The 21,126-nt window shown below is 41.7% G+C and overlaps 2 protein-coding genes across 2 annotated transcripts in view; one reads left to right on the top strand and one right to left on the bottom strand.

Annotated features, from left to right (window-relative positions):
* adgrl3.1 (adhesion G protein-coupled receptor L3.1) overlaps nucleotides 1-17,001 on the bottom strand; it is a 135,033-nt gene extending 118,032 nt beyond the window's left edge. The window contains exons 1-2 of the mRNA XM_072383332.1: nucleotides 16,423-17,001; nucleotides 1,407-1,487 (exon numbers count right to left, since the gene is read on the bottom strand). The gene's annotated coding sequence lies outside the window, so the exon portion shown is untranslated. The remainder of the gene's footprint in view (nucleotides 1-1,406; nucleotides 1,488-16,422) is intronic.
* A 1,642-nt stretch (nucleotides 17,002-18,643) lies between these two features.
* The window catches only part of LOC140304625 (multiple PDZ domain protein), a 55,784-nt gene continuing 53,301 nt past the window's right edge, over nucleotides 18,644-21,126 (top strand). The window contains exons 1-3 of the mRNA XM_072383333.1: nucleotides 18,644-18,810; nucleotides 19,547-19,637; nucleotides 20,280-20,446. Of these exons, the coding sequence (XP_072239434.1) occupies nucleotides 19,625-19,637; nucleotides 20,280-20,446 (180 nt within the window). The 5' untranslated portion in view covers nucleotides 18,644-18,810; nucleotides 19,547-19,624. The remainder of the gene's footprint in view (nucleotides 18,811-19,546; nucleotides 19,638-20,279; nucleotides 20,447-21,126) is intronic.

Consider the following 21,126-nt stretch of genomic DNA (forward strand, 5'->3'; position numbering starts at 1 on the left):
CCATACGAAGAAAGATATATCCCATTTCCTGTTGTTCTTTCTTTTCACTCATTGTTTCAGTGAAATAAAGACAAAACGCGGCCTTGATATCTCAAAATTAGATTTCAAAGCAAGCATTCAGAGTCACATGAGAGTCAAGGAAAGAAAGCGTACAGGGTGAGACACAGAGGAGAGGAAGTGCGTTCAAATGGACGAACAAATTCATGTGGGTCAAACATCAAAAGCACATGTTAGTTATATCCTGAAATGAATCAAGACTTAAAACTGATTGAAATAATGTCTGTAAAATCTGTAAAATTGTTCCCGGTGACATAACCTCCAAAGAAGCCTTCAGATTTACGCAACTAATATCTTGAAATTCATCCCACACATTTCCTTGCCTGTTTCTTTCTTACTTCTTTTTTTTATCTTAGTAATGGGCAACTCGAGTGAAATGACCTTCACCATTAGAACAGATAAAACTAACTACAAAGAAAAAAAAATCATACAGGAGAAAGAGAGAGCACCCGCATTCACATTACTCTCAGCCTTTTCAATCAATATAGAATAAGATCGCACATGAAAACATGACCTCTGAGTTTTTATAAGGAAAAGATGCAATATATTTCTCCTCTTATTGAAAAACGGATGTCAAGCTTGATACTCTAGCAGGCATGTCAATATCCAACAACTGCAACCCTTTCCATTGCCAATAAATTGAATGTGCAATTCATCAGCCAACTCTAGGAGACAGTATTTCTAATTAAAAGGGAGCTCGTAAATTCGACATTTTACAGGTCCTGCTCAGCTTGTAAATATACTGTAAATAAGTTGTGGTGAGTGGCTTCATGGGCAAATGAAGGTCTACGTTTGTGGTTAAACTCCTGCTGATGTCTTCAATGAACAGTGTGCTGATCGCAATTAATTCAAACTCTGTTTGCTCCTGAGGGGTGAACAGTACAAGCTGTCTCTACACTCCCAATTCTACTCTATTCTGTTATTTCCTATTTTCACATCTTGCTGCATTCGCTGCATATTGCATGCTATTCCGTATTCCTTTTGAAGCGTGGTCATATCAGACTGGATTAGCAGTTTCAGAGGACACATTTGTCAGGCCAATTAGAGCACTTCCTGGCACAGATGGAGCCCCGAGATCTCTGGGGAGAATGCTGGGTCGCATTTGGGTTCTAAAAAAGCATAATTCATACAGTAGAGTCGGCAAACAGCACACCAGGTGTGTGTGTGTGTGTGTGTGTGTGTGTGTGTGTGTGTGTGTGTGTGTGTGTGTGTGTGTGGCTATCCCCACAGGCTTAAATAATCCCTCTGATAATAAGAATACATTCTGAACAACAACCCCAGTTAAATATGTTTAAGATCATTGTACAATAAGCTTGTGTGTATATAAGCTTCTGCACACATATTCTTACCTTCTTTTGTGTACTTTCCTTTGTCAAAGTAAAATGAAACCGCAGAGAATCACATCTCAGTGCCAGCTCGATGTCCTAGACCTGCAGAGATGAGAAAGGAGAAGAAAAAGAACAGAGTGGGGGTTATTCAAGCTCACTGAACTGAAGTCGCTGTCATTTTTCACAATAGAGACAGATAGCTATAATATGTAGTGAATGCGGGGTGCCATGTGAATAATGGCTCCCTCCAGATTGTGAACAGCCATAACCCACTCAAACACAAGAACCAGACAGTTCACAAGCCACTTTGGCTTCTGATTGCTTGTTTAGTGTTTATGGGTCTATGCCCGTGTATCCATGCACACATGTGTTTGCTCTGCCTCATAATGACCTCTTAAGTGTCAGGGTATCGAAGTCTATAATAGTCTATCTCAGTGCTCGCTGGCAGCTACAGCAAAAAAAGCTCTCTCATGCCGTGATAGCTGGTTTATATGGGTAACATTTCACCGTCAAATGCCAGGAACGAGGGAAATTGTTAGCTCTGTTTGTAGAATGCAGAAAGGCAGTTATTCATATTTAGAGTGTCATATCATTCTCTGTTTCTGTCATTTCTCCTTTCTCTATCTCCCTCTGTGTCTCTCTGCATCTTCCATCCTTGTGTACTTATATGTACACAATTGTTCTCCCCCTTGAATAAAACCCCTCCGTTTTCCATTAATAGCACTTCTTCACACCATCAGATGGCCTCTATAAGGACATATAAGGTCTAATCTCACAGATCAGTGTCAACACAGAGAAATGTCAGAATATGCACCGATTTCCTCTGTTTACATGACAATGGTCACCTAGCAGTGATGTTGTTGTTGCATTTGACTTAACTTCTTCGCCTATAAATTGAAGGGCAAGAAACTGTTATGAGTTACATATATATCATATCAATCCTGTAAAAAGAATTGCATACACACACACACTATATATACATATATACTCTATATATGTATATTTTCTTTTTAAATATATATGTATATATCTACATCTATATATATAGATATAGATATATACATATACAGAGAGAGATTTTTTTGTTTCTTTGTTTTTTTGGAAAGAACAGAGAAGGGAAAAACCTGATTTTGAAATATAATAGTGTAGATGTGGACTTGGCCACAGACTGCTTATAGTATTTCTTTCTTCATTTTTTTTTTCATTTTTTTCCCCCTCTTTTTTCCTGTTTTTTGGCCACAAAATGCAAAAGCAGATACGGTAAAACAGCAATAGTAACAGATTGCTAATTTTACTATTTTCTTGTTGCTTTTTTACAGTGATTGATTTTAGAGTCTTTTCCTTTCTATGAAAAGATGATAAAGACGCAGTATTCTAAATTACCTGTGGGTGTGATGGCTGTTTCCAATGGATACATAGCTGCACCAGAACATAGAGGTACAGGTCAGTGTTTGGGATTACAGAATGGTTCTGTTCATGGTTCTGTTCAAAGTTCCGGACTAGAAGGTACAAAAATGTATCGGTATTCAAGGTACCGGGCTTGTACTCTTCAGCTGAAGAGACAAAGTATATGTACATTTCCGTAACCATTCCTGCATCTTGAATTTCTTTTGAGAAAATGTGTCTATTCTAAGCATTTCCACTGTGGTTGACGTGGTGCACGGTTTTGTGCATCTGTTGGCATGCCAACTGCAGTGTGTTTTTTGTGTGTGTTGTGTGCATTGCTGTTTTTTTTTGGGAAAACCTGATGAAGCCCAGGAAATAGCTTGTATCAGTTTGGCCTTGAATTTGCTTCTAGTCTTTATCTGTGTGCCATGCAAGATTTTCACAGGCACACAAAAACAAGTGGAACATACAAACACACACACACACATCCGCACAGAGTGTCGGAGCCTGGACCTCTGTGGAGCTCTCGGGTAGGGCTTTGCAGTAATTGGGTCTATTAGCCTGCACAGGAGGCCACGAGCAGTTTCTCTATTTGGCAGAGACTGCAGGAAAAAATGGCTTTTCTGTACTGTGCATGAATATGCTCATGTGTATGAATGTAAATGATAAATGTTATATATGTAGGCGAACTCTGCAATGCAGGAACATCGCTAAAGGCAACAGATAATTAGTGAGAAATAAATCAAATGATAAGCTACCCACCAAGACAGCCTTGTTTTCTTCAGAAAACCACATACTTTGTTCACACTGAACTGGTTAACAACACTGGGATCAGCGAGGAAGGCACGGAGGAAGAAAGGTGGAACAGAAATGGGTTTTGATGCAGAGGAGAGGCGGTGAAGGACAAGGATTGTGTAAGCAGTGGAACGTGGCAAGGAATGAGAATTTTCATTAGGACTCGTTTACGCGAACAAGTGGGAGAGAGGCAAGAGGAGCTCAAAGATGCAGCCACTGAAAAGGGCCCTACGCACATCAGCAGTGCATCACCTCTTTGTTCAACCCCTGAAAAGGAATTCGTCATTAAATCCTAAATTTCTTTTTAGCTGTCGGAGGGCACAAATCAAGAACTTTCCAGGAAATATCTCCGTGAAGCAACATCTGGATGAAATTAGATCTTTTGTCAAGTGGAGAGAGATAAGCACAGAATCCTTTGTCAATACAATGAAAATTTTAGCAGCCTATATCTGCCGCTCACATTCACAGCCATTACAGGAAGTCGTGTTTCCTTCTTTGGGGGCGAAAGAGGGGCTAGGAAAACTCGGATAGCTGTTGTTATTGCATGAAGCAATGAATGCGATCCCTTATAGACCCACAACTGTTTTCTGAAACTTCCACAAGAAAAAACATCCCCAATATCAGTCAGTAACTGACGGTAACAAACTGAACGGCAACTTGGCGTCTCATGATATCACATAAAGTTTCCTTATCCTTATCACCAGGACAGAGAGGGATTTGAAAAACATTTTTAAAAATTACATTTTTATCTGCACCTCATCAGAACTGTGAATTAGAGAGGAAGTAAAAGCCACAATCAGACTTTAATTTACTCGTCTTACTCCTCATTACTCATGCAGGTTTGTCAAATTGTGATAAGCGATGTTTGTTCATGCAGGCAGATACAGGATATACATTTGCAGGAAGAAAAGGGAACCTCTAACGGTCGTGAGCACAACTGTATGTAAAGTGTAAAAAGGTGACCGTGACGGTAGCATACTTTTGACAGAAAGGTTGTTGTCCTCGATGTCACATCACACTAAGGCCTGTGGCTGAAAGTGCGGCACTTCGCTGCTGCATCCACCCTCCTCCTTCTAAAACAAAAGACACGGCAATGACGTCTCTGATGTGGAAATACTCATTTCAGTCCATTTCCCCTCTGCCGCCTGGAGGACGGTACCTAACAGGACCGCCACTGTGAGCCTTATTGAGGGGCAGGAACAAACAGCTATGGCTGTTTATTATTATGAGTATTACGCAGCACCTTTAATCTCAATGTTTCATGTCTGGAGAATGACAAAGAAAATGCTGTTGGTTACATTCTTAGAACAAACAAAGAGGGGTCGCTAAAGATGCCCAATCGATTTAAAATATTCTTCTTAACCTTCACAACAGTTTTTTCATAATTTCAACCAAGCAGCCCTCTGTAATTTAGCTGACTTACATTAACAATAATGTAATTTCCCTGGACAGAAATTATAGAAAAAAAAGTGTTATGAATAAGATGTTGCAGAATGATCTTGTGCAGCTGTTTTTGCCTTGCAATAAGCTTGGGAGTGGAAGAGATACTTTCACTAAATCTCTTTTTTGATGCTGCTGAGCTTTTGCTAACAACATCAGCCCATGAATAATTTCTCTATTGATATCAACAGAGAGCTCCATTTTTACTACATTCATCCACACTGCCTTCTGGTCTCCCCTGATACAGTGGATCTTACAGTAGCCAGCGGTTGACCACCATTTTGAAGGCAGGGTACAATTTAATATCATCTGATGAAGGCGGGAGGGCAGTGACAATGAACACTTACAGCTTTCACTGCGACTTAAGAAGAGGCACTGGGCAAATGGGTTTTGGGCAGTGATGGGCGTAACTTGAGTAAACAATGGACAGACAAGTTTTTGTTTCTTTTTTTTCCTTTCTGTCTTTAGGCTCAGCATCTTCCTGATGAGAAGGACAAGATTTTCACACGAGGGAGACTGCTTGACTTTCCCACAGGAAAACAATCATGTTTTCTATGAGAATGTCTCACGTCAGCCACATTATTCATTAGTTCTCTGTGTGTAATTAGGATGACTCTGTGCTTTCATGATGTTTTTTTTTTATCATGGATAACTCTTTGTAATTATGCTGCAAACTAAAGATTGTGCCATAAGTCACCAGAAATTGTGTTGATGCCTGTTGGTGGAGATTTATGGCTAATCCAAAGCCATCTTTTTAAAGGGCGGAGCCACTTATAAGATCATGTAAAAACCACAGCTCTCCCCGTTGGCTTCCAATCTTCCAATCTAAGCATGAGGAATATGGAGCAATAGTGTGCATGGTCCACCCAGGCGTAAAATTAAAGACTCCTGTCTATGTGCCCCACATAAATCCTTAAAAACGAGACACAGACAGTGCGAAAATGGGGAAAAGAAGGTGTGCATGATGACATGTAACAACGGCTGATTTGTCAAGTTATTGTGGACCGCTGAACTGTAATTAACTATTCTCAAGCTTGGACAGTGAGATATTACAATACATGGGTGCACGGGCACACACAAAATGGAAAAAAAAAAAATATATATATACAACATCTATCATTTTAACCTCAGAAATAGCTCACAGTTGTTGTTTTTACGAAATGATTGTTTTTTAAAGACTAAATATCATTCATCAAAGGCTTGTTTGAGGCTACACTGCAATTAAGACCCTAGACCAACACCATCACTCTCATCTGTTATGGATGTCATCTCATTTATCACACCATCTCTGAGAGCCACTTCAGATAGCATGCAAGCACACTGAGGGAGAACATACATGGAGTTTCTCACAATGTTAAAAAACAGATATGAGGCTCATGTAAGTTATTGCTGCTGGCCCACGGGCCAGAGTGGTAGTCATCCGTCTTTGTGTGACACTATCAGGCTCCCTTACACAACACAGAGGTGGTAAAATGGCTTTATTACACAATAGGAAAGATACTTCAGGGACAAACTGGCGGGGACCGATGCATGCCAAAGGGGGCTTGGTGCTTTCATCTGAAACAAGTTGCAATTTCAAAAACTCTGAATCATGCAGCGCATGTTAGAGTCACACGTTTTGAATGTGCTAACAGTAACAGTTTTGAACAAAGCTCTTTGAGAAAGACCAACCAGTCAAGGGAGATTTAAGCTTAGGTAGAGAAAGCTACTACATTTACACTCCAGACAAAGCTTTTCTAGTGAAATAAGGAGGAAAACATGCAGAGCGCACAAAAGATGCAAACTTAAATGATCTTTTTCATTGATGACAACTATATCTGATTATTTCTTTGTTCCATGAAGTATACCATCTAGTCATCTTCACCCTCCTTCGGCCCATCATACCAAACCAACAGCTAAGCTTTGGATCAATACTTCCTGCCACATATTCTCACTGCCGAAGACTTGGAATGAGACTGCCATTCGATATCAATCAGGCTCACAGATGTACCACTGAACGGGCACCAAAAATGACAATATTATTCTTTCAAATTTGCCATCAAATGACCAGTCCCATCAAAGTGCTTCGAGTCAGATCTTTCAGCCTGGTTTATGCTGAAAGGAACCAGATGAGCAGGCAATGGAAGACGTATGTAATGCAGTTAAAGTAAAAGCCCAGTAAGCAGGAAATTTAAGAGGGGCCAGGGGATGATGGTATTACAGCAGACGCTGATTGCGGACAATCTGCTGAGGAGGGAAAAGATATGGTAAATATCACTAGATTGCAGTACAGTGGATATGCGAGGCAGGCAAATGCTTGAAAAGCAGAGGGACAGGATGAACTAGACCTATTCAACAGCATGAAAACACAATCTACAGTCATAGTTATGTGCCACAAGACGTAACTGCTAAAGTAATTGGAGTACACACTATCATAAAACCAGAATTCCCCTTCAATTGTCTTATCCAATAAAGTAATCGAATATTGTCTTTCATTTGCATCACTGAAACAGCCCTTAAACAATCTGCCATTCTCAAACCTTGCAAAAGCTTCCTCAATTGATAAGAAATGCTGTCTTATACACCGCGGCACAGAGAGATTTATGCCCGCAGCCCTGTGATGACCTCATTGTTCATTGCCCCATAATTCAAATCTGATCCGCTGTGTTGCATCACATTGTGCATGACTCATTTCCATGTAGCCCATTCTCCAAACAGGCAAGGCCTTAGCACGCCACAGTCAAGCGACAAACAACAAAGCAAGGAATTTCCCATTAATACAGTGGTGACTGACTTAACACGTAAAACACACAGAAACACACTTTTTAAATGGACTGAGCTGGGAGGAGGGGATGAGTGCTATTGTTAATGCTTTCCTGCAGAGAACAAAATCATTGGCAGACCTTTGAGTTAGCTTCTTACAATCGCTTTTGCCTTTGTATACTGATTCTCCATTCAGCTCCCTAATAGCACTGTGTGTGTGTCACCATTGTAAATGGACAGCTGCAAACAAATCGCAGTAAGTCCAAGTGTGAATGTACAAGGTTCTGCATGTGTGGAAGCACACGAGTGCATACATGTTACTAGTTTGCTGCAATGTGCTTTTGGACCTTAAGTGTAAGGAAATGCATGTGTGTGTGTGGGTGTGTGTGTGTGTTTGTGTTGAGTGGTGACAGCTCAGAGTGGAGTTAAGGGTGGTGAAGGGCACAGGGAAGAGTGGACAGGAGATGTTAGACTGGAAGGACAAATGTTTGTGTCTTTGTGAAAGAGGGATAGCAACGACTGGGTGAGAAAGAGATTTTACGAGAGCAAACACCGACCTCAATCGTTATTGTTCTGTAAAAAAAACAATACCGTTAAAAAAAATCTTTTTTTAAATCTTCTCATTCAACAAAACTATCAGCCTATGAAATTTCAGAGTGCAATGATTTCGACAGAATCGTGCCTGATCTTTATGCAGTGCTACCCGAGGGCCCCAAGACCACATCCCATAAATATTGGTTCACAGCCTTGTCCCATAAATACAGATTCCTTCTGATTCTTTAAACCTATTAATGATAATACGTCGCACAGAGAACGGAAGTCCAAAACTCATAGCTTTTTTCCACTTGTGAAATTTCCCTCTATTTCTTCTGAAAGACAAAGTTTCAGCATGTAATATGTTGTATTTGTACCTTTTTCAAAATCATATCTATATGGTTAAAATGATTAATTGAATTATTGATATTATTTGGATTTTACACAGCATCCCAACCTCTTTTGGAAAAGGAAATTACTCTTCCATGGAGGAAGTAAGCAAAACCATCTGATTCAGAAGCTTGCATTGCCAACTTCAGTTACAAGGCTTTGATTTGGCCATTACATAATCCTCTGTTCTTCTTTTTCATCAGTTCTTTGCTGGATTTATTTGTGCACTGAGAATCACTGTCGTGTTGAAAAATCCACTTCCAGTTAGATTTCAACTGTTGGACAAATGGCTTCATTATCATGTATTACTATCAAGCACTTTTTGAAGCTACCCAGATCCCTGTGGTCATGGTGTAACCCTGAACTGTAAGATTCCCCCACCATGCTTCACAGTTGGTGTGATGCTTTTCTCCAAGGATACATCAAAGGCAAAACATGTCCACTGTTACAGTGGCTGAACAACTCTATCGTCAATTTGTTCGTCCGGAGGTCATAATTCCAAAAAGCCCAGTATTAGTTTGCATGGTGACTGGTAAACTTTAGTTTTAATCAGTATGTTTTCCTTTATCCTGTCATCAAAATGTGGGGTTTGCATTCAATAATCTGCTCTCAGGCTGAATTTGCTACGGAGGCCAATCCCACATAAATTGACAATAGTTTGAAATTTTATTGACATTCCAGAGACTTTTCAGACTTTTTTTCCATGTCAGAGGTCATTCAGAGGAGATTATTGTATTACTTAAAACCGTAACTTTAATCAGTCACTCACTTCAGTCAAGAGATTGGAAGTCTGATGTTGAACCCCTCGGTCTTATTATGGTTTGACGATGTATAAATTTGGGGGCATGCTTACTTTTTCCATGTGACTACTTTGTTATTCTATTCTTATTATGAAAATGAATACAAAATATCACGTTTATGATATTTGGTTAGTATATTGCATTGCCCATTTTTCTGTTAATGTCCATCTGGTCATTTGTCGAGTTGCCTTACTTGGTAAAAAAAAAACAATAAAATCAAGCAAAAACCTGAGCACAGATCACACTCACTGCCCTTCCTGATGTTAAAGTGACTGTGACTCATCTCATTTCCGACAGGGATTAAAAGTGTCATAAAATGGGGAGATGCTGTTAAAGTTTTAAGATGCTGTTAAAATCTCTCGGAAAAGTTAAAGGGCCTTCTTTTTTCTTTTGTCCAAGTAGCACTTATTAAAGATAATCTATCAATTTACTGTCACTTATCCCAAAGAAAGTAGTGGGTCTCCCTAATTAAGGTGCTGGAACAAATTAATACTTTGCATGGTTTGTCGACAAAATTGCTCCTATAATGTATTAAAGCAGTGCTAATTCCCTCTGGTCAATAAGTCGATCAACTATAGATTTCAGCTCCAGTTATTAGATACAATTAAAAGCCAGTGGGTTCGAGTCAACCATGTGTGTGCTCAGATGATTTTGTATCAAACTGCAGCTGAAGTTGTTTAACCCATTCAGACCAAAGGTTTTGTTTAAAAATGCCTTCTAAAACCTGAGGGATTTCTGGAAAACTGAAACCCAACCACTAAAACTTTTTTATAAGCTTCTAAAGAAACTAGAAAAATTAAGTTAAAAAATGCGTTCAGCACTCCACAAATGCTTCATCACACCTGACGCAAGCAGGCAGGTGAACAGTGAGCATTCCAACCACACAGAAAATAAAAATGACCAAAATAGTGTGGTGGTTCTAGCAGAAAACCATCCGAAAAATCTATATGTACGCAGAATAAGACATCTTTCTCCGGACGGCAGTTCTGATCAAAGTCATAATAATGAGTGAGCGAATGCCCTGAGATGTGACGGCTAGTCGTCGACTTCTAGTTTCCCCTTTTCCCTGGCATAATTAACTAGCTGCATACTCCTGCTGCATGGTGAACCACTAATAGAGTTGAATGATATCTCACATGAGTTTCACACATAAAGACAGGAGGACAAATCGCATAGCTTCAGTCAGTGGGGCAAAATGCAGGAAGCCTGGCTTATTCTCTGAGCGGAGGAGAGGCTAGGAGGAAGGATGTGTTAACACATGACCGAGCACTTTAGGTGGACGAGGAAGACAGGCAAGAATCTGGGCTCATTATTTTAATGCGGGAGAGAGATGTCATCTAGTGCAGGAGAGGGCTTTTGAATTAGGTTAAGCTTGGCACTCAGAGAGGCTGAAACTAGAATTGTGAATCATCATTGCATTATGAAACAGCACTGAAATTTTTACAGCTCTATTTTCATTAAAACATATTATTATTTCATGGGTTTTTTCCCTTTTGTAAAGCTTTAGCCACAAGAGAGACAATTATTCATGTAGGAAGGTTGGTTGTCTCTATGGGCATAACAAACACCACCTTCAGTTTATCTCCAAAGCTCCCTGGCACTGACCTTTGCCTTGCCATGCATAAATTAACTAAATAGAGAACTGGATCCAAGGAGCATTCAGTTACCAGAGTAACCATGGTTTTCTGAAAACTGAGTGAATAATTTTTTACTTTGGGAGGCGTCCTCTGACGTGACCAACCACCAGAGACATTGACACATTTGTAAAGAGACAAGCCATGAGTTTTCTCATCATCACCCAACTCCCCCTGGACTTGCATCAGGTATTCTCAAGCATGCTTGTGCTCACCAGTGCAATGAGAACCAGGATTCCAAAAACCAAACATGCTCTTTTCACCCAGCTCAGTGTCTCTCTTTGGGGGATATAACTTGCTCTCAAATCACACGCTCTGAAACCCATAACAGATCAAGCCGGGAAGGTCAACACCTCATGCCCATCCCAGTGGCAGCTAAGAATCCTCACCTAGTGCTGAGTGAAGCTTCAGCTCCACGTAGTCCCCACACACAAACAACCCCAAAACAAGACCCATGAGGTAGCCATACCCCTGGTAGAATGTGCTCACAGCACACAGAAGGCCGCAGTCCCTGGCGATCATGCACCATCATGATAGAATCCACCACCCAGTGTGATGGATATTGGCAGGATAGAGGGTTTCTTTTTGGGAAGGATCCCCAGATATAGAAACCTGGATGCTTTTCTCAGCCCCCTTGTCATGTTCAAGCAGATGGAGGCTCAGGTAAGAGAGAATTCAGCATGAATTCAGCCACCTTAAGCCCACCTTGAGCCCTCATCAGCAAAAGGCAGAGGGTAAAAAGCCAGTAGCTTTAGCAACATACAACTCATAAACCTCAGAATCTGGTTTAGGGTGCAATGTCATCTCCCCATAGGCTGATGAAAACTGCAAACAAGATTCATGAAGAGAAAAAGCATGTATCTCACCTATCCATTTAGTTGATGTCAGACCCAGCAACAGGACGATTTTAGTGAAAATCCATTTGTGTCATCACACTCCACTGGATCAAAATATAGTCCATAGAGGTTTTTATTTATTTATTTTATGGCCTTTATTTTATGGCAGAGAGAATGGGGGAAGACATACAACAGAGGACCTCAGGCAGGGACTCAAACCTGGGCCGTTACGTTGAGGAACTACAGCCTCGTACATTGAGCACCAGCTTGAGCTATACAGTGCCCCCTAAAGAGGGTCTTTAAAATGCTAAATAAAGGCTTACAAGCAACCCACCACCCTCTATAACTTACTTGTGACCAATGCTGACCAATTGGCATAGTACAAAAATCCACATAGGAAGCTGAAATTTTGCAAGATACACAATACTTGTGGGAAATGTAGTGTTACTGCCCCAAACAGTTACACATATGACATAGGGCAGCTGGTGGAGTGGTTATCTTCGACCCAGAAGGTTGGTGGTTCCATTCCCTGTTCATCCATATATAAAATTACCTTGAGCAAGAAGCACTGAACCTCATATTGCAACTAATATGTTCATAGATGTGATTGTAGGGGGTAAAAACAACTGCATAGAGTATGTATAATGAATATCGTGTAGGATAACACATTCCCACCACCCCTCAAACTGTGTCATCAGAAAGTGAGCATGTGGACAGCCCGCCAAGTGCCCGAATCCCTTCAAAGGCATGGTCCCAGTCATTCAACTCTGGGCAATGTCAGTGCCTGAAGCTGACTGTGAAGGAGATCTGCTGGTGGGAGGACATGGAGTTGTGTTTCCCTCATACTGGTGAAGAAGGTGAAACTCCAAATAAGTACCTTCTAAGATGCATAACAATGGAAAAAAATGGCAATATTTTTGAAAAATCTATCAATTTTTAAAAAAAACAATTATTCATTCTAGCATGACTGATTTGGTTTTGTTTAGTTTTTTTTTTTTTAAAGGCGCAGGAAAAATGTTTTTTACGACTGGGGAACAAGCTCCTCTGCCCTAAACTGAAAGACTGCTCTCTTCCCCAGGAATGAAGATATTACAGCAGTGTCAGGCAGAGCAGTGAACAGAACCAAACTGAAAGATTAAGACATTCAGCAGAGCTTTAGGCATTTCTTCGCATCGTGTTTAACCAAGGAGGGAGATGGCTGCAGCGATGCAACCACTCTGGGTAGCAATCTCTCAATGGGTGGGCAATTAGACTAGCACACAGAGAGAATGTGGCCCTCTCACTGGGAGGAGAGAGCCACAAATGGCCCTGACAGAAAGGGCAGAAAAGACTCCAGAGCAAACAGCCAGCCAGACGGCCATTAAATTTCTTAAAGGACAAGAGCAACTGGTCCGGTCTTGTGGAGGCCACCATTGCTCATATTTGTGGGCTGTAAGGGCTGAGCCATACTGATCCATCCAGGTAGCCTCGCAGTGCACCTGTAAACACCCAGAGGATGAGGGCTGAGGTCCCAGTCACAGTGAGGGTGGAACAGCAGGTGGGACTGGGATAATAAACCCATGAACGCTCCCCATCCAGTAACTTAGCTAGCTTTAGAACCGCACTGCTGGTGATGTATAGATTAGAGCAACTTATGACAAAAGGTCTGAGGTAAAAAGACTCAACTCAATAATGCCTCATCTTCCTCAAATGTCGCAGGGCATCAGGCCTTGTCACCAATGGAGCTGCCAGAAGGATTTATTTTCATTGTTTTGGTCACCAGTGAGATCCTGGTAACATGCTTGTCCTCCTACACTCTGGATGTGGATATACCAACTTAGGGCCTTCCATCACATACCAGTAACAAGTGCATCTCAGGGCATCTTCATGGTTTTGACCTTTAACCACTCACAAAGAATGATGCAGTACTTGAAATGGCATTGCCCACAAGCTCCGATGCCAGCTGACCACAATTGATTTTAAACAGTTTAGTCAAAGACACATTAACCACCTCTTCCAAACAGTATCTTTATCTAAATAATTATGATCAATGTTTTCTTTGAAAGAGCTGTGGTGGTAAGCGTTCAAATGGACAATCCTGAACTAGGACCAACAAAGAGCTCAAGTGATCTTCACAGAGAAGACTGTTTTGTGTGCCGTTCAGATGACTGGTCTCTCTCGCTCTGCCAATGCAGTGGTATGCGTTTGTCACACCAGAGGATGCTCTCCACTGAAAAAACGCAAGCAATTTTGACAGAAATCAACAAATTCTTCAAGAAACATTTGTTTAGATAGTTCTTGGGAATATCAAATTCTGGATTCTGAGAGCCCACAAAACACAACTGATTGCACAAGTGCTGAAGTTAGACTCTTTAATAACCCTTGACAATGCAAATCGACCTCAGTCACAAGCAGCTGCAGTTGTTACAAAACTGATTATGTGCCTGCTTGTCTTAATATCCTCGCATGTGACTCTCTGATGTCGAATGTCTCTAATGCATCATGTTGTCTGCCAAGGTTTATCTTCATTATCTTGAGGTTTTGATGTTTACACAAGATGCTTAACACATGGTCCTTTGTTTGAATAAAAACCTCCTTCCGTTTGAGGGTTAGATGTTGCTAATGGAATCTTCCAAATCGAAACCAAATCCTGTTTTATATTACCAGCTTCAAACAAAGACAGCTAGGTTTTCACTCAAGCAAAACAATGTGAATTAGCACAGCCACCTAAATTCTTGTGGAGTTATTTTTCTTCTCTTCTTTTCTCAGCTAGGATCTTTGCCCGTCTTGTGCATCAAAACAGAAAGGAATCAGTGACCTAATTAAAGGAGGACAGATAGACCTCCAGAAAGCCCAATGCTTGATTGCTGCTGTTGCAACATTATATAGCAACAGGGGCATCAAAACATCAGTAATGCAGGAGTGTCATTACTGTACGTAACCAAAGATTTTCTCTGCCAACATTGCATTCACAGTGAGATGTCTGACCAACATCATGTGGCTCACTCTTGAGCCCGTCAAGATACATAAAAAGAAAAGGATTAAGGTTGATTTCTCCACTGCTTAAAACAGATTTAAAAATCAGATAAAGCGACAGACAAGTACAGTATTTGAGATTTTGTTCTTTTCATATTTTCAAAACAAACAATCATCTCAATTTCCAAGGTTCACTTCGATACAAACATGTCTCACCTCATCCACTAAGCTCGGTTTTTTGTTTTTATCCTTATTTTTGTTTTGATACCAGCTGTGGCCAAAATGGCAGCGAAGCAAACCTATAATTTCTCCAGAGTAGACAATAGCGTCGAGTGCCCATACTGACCATTCCCCACCTGCTTAGTGGATTCCTTATAGACACTTTTCTTAGCTGCTGCACTGAGCCAACATATTGTCAACCAGTCCAACCTACATGCACTGAATACTGAGATCTACACAAAGAGTTTGCACAGAATGTTGAGAGCATGGATTTGGATGTTGAGGGTACAGTGATTCAAACAGGCCAGTCTAAAGCCACCGGGCAGACACAGACAGCAGTGACAATTAGAGGGGGACCAGTATTCTTTGCAAGGGAGAACAATGTTTAGATTTAGTCAATCATTAGTGTGAATTTGATTGTGGTTATTTGCATCTCTACCCTCACAAAAACCCCAAGCCACTGTTTTCAGCAGGACTGTGCCACCTTCAGTATAGTTTTCAGTTTCACATCAAGGTCATCCAGCACCTCGGATGCCTCTTCTGTAAATAAAAGCCACGGCTTTCACTCATGGATCCGCATGACTGACGTGTCCTGGGGTGCGCGGTTCTGCTGGACGCTGCTTTCTTACGGAGACCGCTGCATTTACTCTGGATTTTAGACTGCGCCTGACAAACGAGAGCGGCCCCAAAATGAGCTGACTGCATTCCCATATACTCGAATGACAGCCGCATAAAATTGGGAGCGAAAAAAACCCGGGGAGCCAGGCGAACTCTTAGTCTGTCATCCATCACGCCAAAGCGTGTGATTTGTCACTGCGCCCTGCAGTGAGGCTGATACACGCGGCCACGGCATGATTAATAATAATAATAATAACAATAATAATAATAACGTGTGCACCTAGGCCGAGACGCTGTCATGGGATAATGAGATTGCATTGATTATGTTCCAGAGAGGTAATAGGTATCATTGCTTAATGCTTCGACTTACAGCGACACCTCACACCCAAACGACGCCCATGCAGCCACAAGCCTCTGGACCATCATCTCTATGAGCCCATATTCCATTTTCCCTCCTCGTCCGTTGAGGCCAGTTTCGGCGGCCCCTTAAGTGCGATAATCGCAGGCCACATTCCCATGGGCATCCGTGAGAACCAAAGTCAAAGCTGCAGCCCGCAGAGCATCTCAGTGAGAGACACGGGTTGATATACAGCCGAGAGATTTACCGACGCTCACCACTGATGCCTAAAATTATTTTTTTTTTTTTTTAAATCTACATTTGAGAAGGAATAAAAAGCGGATTTCTTACCGTGTTTCCAGTCTGAGCTATAGGCGCGTATGTTCCAGCGCAGAGAGGAATCAGAAATAACCTTTTCTGCGCTCTTTCACACAGTCCCCGCAACACAAATATATCTTCCCAGTCGTTATGTTTCACTTGCCGGGTAGGAGCCTCGACTCCCGACTCTCTAGTTAATTTTTTGCAGCTGCAAAACGACGAGGTTAATCCTTCCTGAGAGAAGGAATATTTATAAAGCTGAGGGTTTAATAAGCCAATAGCTGCGTGCTCTGTATCCCGATCAGCGCTGGCACAGGGTGAGGAGGGTTTCCGCGTCCGTCCAAACGCACTGTGAGCCCAGCGGAGTGCTGGGGGAGGACAGAGGCGTATCTCTCTCCCTCTCTATACGTCTGCCTGTATCCCCGTCATCCCCTCCCTCCTGCCTGCCTATGTATCACGGCCGCCTTTATGTTCTTACTGACTTCTGCTGGGGTCTGCAGGCGCAGAGCGCAGCGAAGCAGAGCAGCGTGGTCAACACAGAGAGAGGGGTCAGAAATGACAAACCAATTTAGAGGCGCGGTGAATGCTCGGTTGATCAGAGCGCAGCCCGGCGAGAGGAGCGTTACGTCGCGAGCGGGCGGGGAGCAGAGGGTGGGTGGAGGGCTGGAGAGAGGGTGATGATTTCTGCCTTGGGAATGCGGGAAGTGAAAGAGGGAGAGACGGAGTGGGGTGTCTGGTGGAAAACACGGAACTGGACCTGACACCTAAATATCTGGACCTAGGGCTCCACCTGCCGTGTGAAAACACATGGGCTAAACCCCTTGGCGAGTTTGAGTTGAAGAACCACATCACAGGGCATCATTCCAGGTCACTCACTTTAGTTGTTCTCGAGATTTGCTGCATGATCTGAGTGACAATGGCTGGAGATTTGGCCTGCTTGAAACAACTTCAGTTATGCTCATTTTCAACTAAGCCTACTCAAGACAGAGCAAGAATATTTTTTGTCCCATTGTAAAATAGTATATTTTATTTCAGCCCTCGTGGTCGTTTTCTGACCCCCACCCATTTGCCTTTGACTTCTGACGATAACTAAATGGTGTTTCTGCCTGGAAGCAAACAAACTGACAGTTGTTTTTTTTTGTTTTTTTACAGGATTACAGGTAACAAAATGGCGCCAAAGTCGGTTAACGTTACTGTCTAAACAAACCGTTGCTTTAAATGTAAAGCGTTCAATGGCTAAACATTTGTCTCGGCCCTTTTTTACATTTAACTCAAAAGTAAATGAAACAAAACAGAAAACAAACCCCCAAAAATGTTATTTATTAGTCTCTAACCAGTTCCCCTTTGACGACCTTACGGCTCATTAACAAAAAATTGCATTTAAGAAGGCATGAAAAAACTATATGGCCATACCAGTTGAAAGTTAAATCAAAGTTATGTCCAACTCTTGACCTTTTGGGTCATGTATGGCTCACATAGCACTTCATTAGTCACTATTCAGTGGAATAGCTGAGCCATAAATGCCTAAATTAGCCCAGATTAGTGTCTGCTACTCGAGTAAAATCACAGTAAGTTTTTTACAGTTTCTCCCTGGAATAAATTTCTGACAAGTCATTAAATTAACGGATTTCTATTGGCCAACAGAAAGAAAGAAAGAAAAACTGGACGTGTGTAACAGGTCAGACTGAATCACATTGCCTGATAGCGCTCTGACCCAAGAGGGGGAACTACAAATGCATGAAAGCAATGAGGCAGAAATGTTGGATGAATAAAAGACTATGAAGATTAAGTCTAAAAATGGAAATTTATTAATAAATTCATTTTCCAGGTGATTGAATATGTAGGCTAGTGTCTTGTAAGGGCACATGCAAAACCTAAGTAAATAAACAGCTTACATCCATTACAGCCCCATAATAAATAGATCAATTGGCTTTAATAACACGTGTAGTATCCTGATATTTCTATATTACGAGGCAATCCCACATTTGTAAGAAATAAATGATTGTTCTAATTATATTTCAATGATGAAGGCTGCGCTATTTTAGGGAATTATAGGCGTCTTCACTACTTTACCTGGGCGTCCTGACAAAATTCATTAGCATCATTTACAGAGACATGTTTGTTTCCACTGATTACTGAGGAGCACTTCTTTTTCCATCAGCCCAAAGGGATGAGCTCTTTGTTCTTGAAGCTCAGAGGGGGGCATGCGCAGTGCACCGTGAGCTGGCGAATAAAGTGCTCATGTCCCTTCTCGATGTCTTTCAGCGCCTCTTAGTCAGCTGTTATGACTTGTCCCATCAGCAGTGAGTGTCTTTCTTGCTATTCGGTAAAGGTAACTTTTTCCCCCGCGGACTGGAGTGGTGGTGGCTGTTCTGTGTGAGCTTAGGGACCTGTTGATCGTCTGCTGGTGCTGCAATGGAGGTGAGACGAAGCTCTCTGCACCTAATGCTGTCCGTCTGGTCGTCATAGTAATATAGTTGAAACGAACCGGTCATGTTTGTGGGAGGGAGGAAAAATAACCGAATGCCTCTTAGATTGCACATAAGATTGCTGTGATAGCTCTGCATAAGATTGGCCGTAAGATATACAAATAATCTGTCTTTTTCTATATTAGGAAGCAGTCAGCATCGCTTTGAAATGAACTTATAGATTTCATTAGGCTGCCGTGAAGGGCATATATCCCTGGTGACCATCAATTGATCCTAATTAGATTTCAGATGAGACGTTGTCATTTCCAGGCCATCGTTTTGCAAATCAAATCATGTCACTTGTATCATGCTTTGAAGCTATACAGGCTTCCCCCTCAAGTCAGAATGGTCGGGGAGGCCGTGTGTCGCAGTTAATTACCATCCCTGGCTGATAAAGCCTTTTGGAGAAGACGTAAATCCCACTAAAGAGCATTAGGTGACAAGCAAGGCGCTTGCTTGCAAGCATGGCACAAGCCTTTGTAGGAGAAGATGGAGGGGTAAAATGATACATGCTGTTGAACAGATGTAAGATAATTACTTGTACAGTAGTTATTATTCAAGGGTAGGGGGCACACTAAGTTTTGCCTGGGAGAATCTTTTGCAAAGACATTGTCACAAAAACGTCAGTTGGCCTTTTCCAATATGTAGGATTTATATTCATGCACCTTTTGTTTTTATTCGCATTACAGGAGCCAAACAGACAAGTATGGCACTTAACTGAGACATCACAAAGAACATAAGTGACTCAAACATTCTGTCAGGCAGCAATGGAGATCATGGGTAAGTCCATTCAGTCACACTCAAATGCAGAGGACACTTTAATTCCAAAATGTTCCAGTAACCTTTGTAAGACTCCCTGTCTCTGCCATCATCTGAGGCTTACAATTAAAGTGTCAGACATGCTTGGTTCAGTAAGACAGGAGAGAGTAGTTACATGTGCAGGTGGCGCTGGACTCAGTCTCCTGTCAAAACTTTGGGTTGAGGAGTTTACAGGGCTTTAGCCGTCTGCCACATACAATTACTGCAGTTGTGGCTCTCGCTCATTAGCTGCTATTCTGCTAAATGAGCGAGGATAACACGAACAGATGCAGCGTGGAGATTTTGCTCTGTAGTGCAGCAGACAACTTAGTGTGTCTTCATTCGTTTTGCTTTGGCAACATATTAACCTAAATATTGGGAAATTAAATGTAATGAGAACTCACATGGAAGCAGTTTGCTTGAAAACCTCAAAACAGTTATTTTCATTATTTGCCCCTCTACTTTACCACTGATAAGTTGTGACATTTAATAGCTTAACATCAAGGTTGGAGTGTTGTGTCGGGGTCAGCTGGCAGCTGCCACAGCATGTGAATGCTAAGCCAAACTGCAGAAAAGCCTGTTTGAATGTCTGAATCACACAAATGACAAAGAATTCCTCTGCAGATACTCAGTGTGTCTTGGATGCTGTGGAGAGGCTGCAAGCCAAATTGAAAGAGAGGGGTGAGGCCCCCACTCAGGAGAAGCTAACCCTGCTAAAGACTGTCCTGCAGAGCCCCTTGTTCCTTCACATCCTCAGCTTGCAGCAAGCTCAGCGGAAGCCCCCGCCAAAGGTATAGCACAAGCATTAGTGTGTGGGTGTTTGGTATATATTGACTGATGAGGAAGGAGCTGGAATCATTCCCAAAATACTAAATGTAGGAACCAAACTGGATGAGTAATCAGCTTACCTAAGCTTACCACTAAAGCTGTATGATAGATAGAGTGGGAGGGCAGGAGGGAGAAGGGGATGGGAGTGGGGGTGGGATGGGGGTTTGGTGGCTTTGTATCATGATAAGAAGTCAGCAAAAATCATCTATAGGATTGTCAAAAGTTATGATCCCATGTAAAGCCTAATATGTATATGTACAGGTCAGCCACAACATTTACACCACTTGCTTACTATTAGTTTGGGCACCATTGTGCCGCCAAAGCAGCTCTAACCCATTGGAACACGGACCTCTGAGCCTTTCCTGCTGATCCTTTTGGACCTCTGGGTTGCACAAGAACATATTTGACATGTTCATTGAGCTCTTCATAGAATAATTAATAGAAATCTAATGGCAGAACATGAAATACATATATTTCATAACAGAGGCTCAAAAATTGTACAATTCCTATAATTTCCTTACGCTGTTCCCCACTCAGATACAGCTTAAGTTTTTATGCGTGCAGCACGTTGATGCCTTACATATCCATGTGTTGCTGTGTGATGACTAGAGTTTACTTGATCACAAATGCTTATAAGTAGCAA

The sequence above is a fragment of the Leuresthes tenuis genome, unplaced genomic scaffold (genome assembly GCF_036924035.1).
Source record: "Leuresthes tenuis unplaced genomic scaffold, fLeuTen1.0.hap1 SCAF_4, whole genome shotgun sequence".
In the NCBI taxonomy this organism is placed as follows: Eukaryota; Metazoa; Chordata; class Actinopteri; order Atheriniformes; family Atherinopsidae; genus Leuresthes; species Leuresthes tenuis.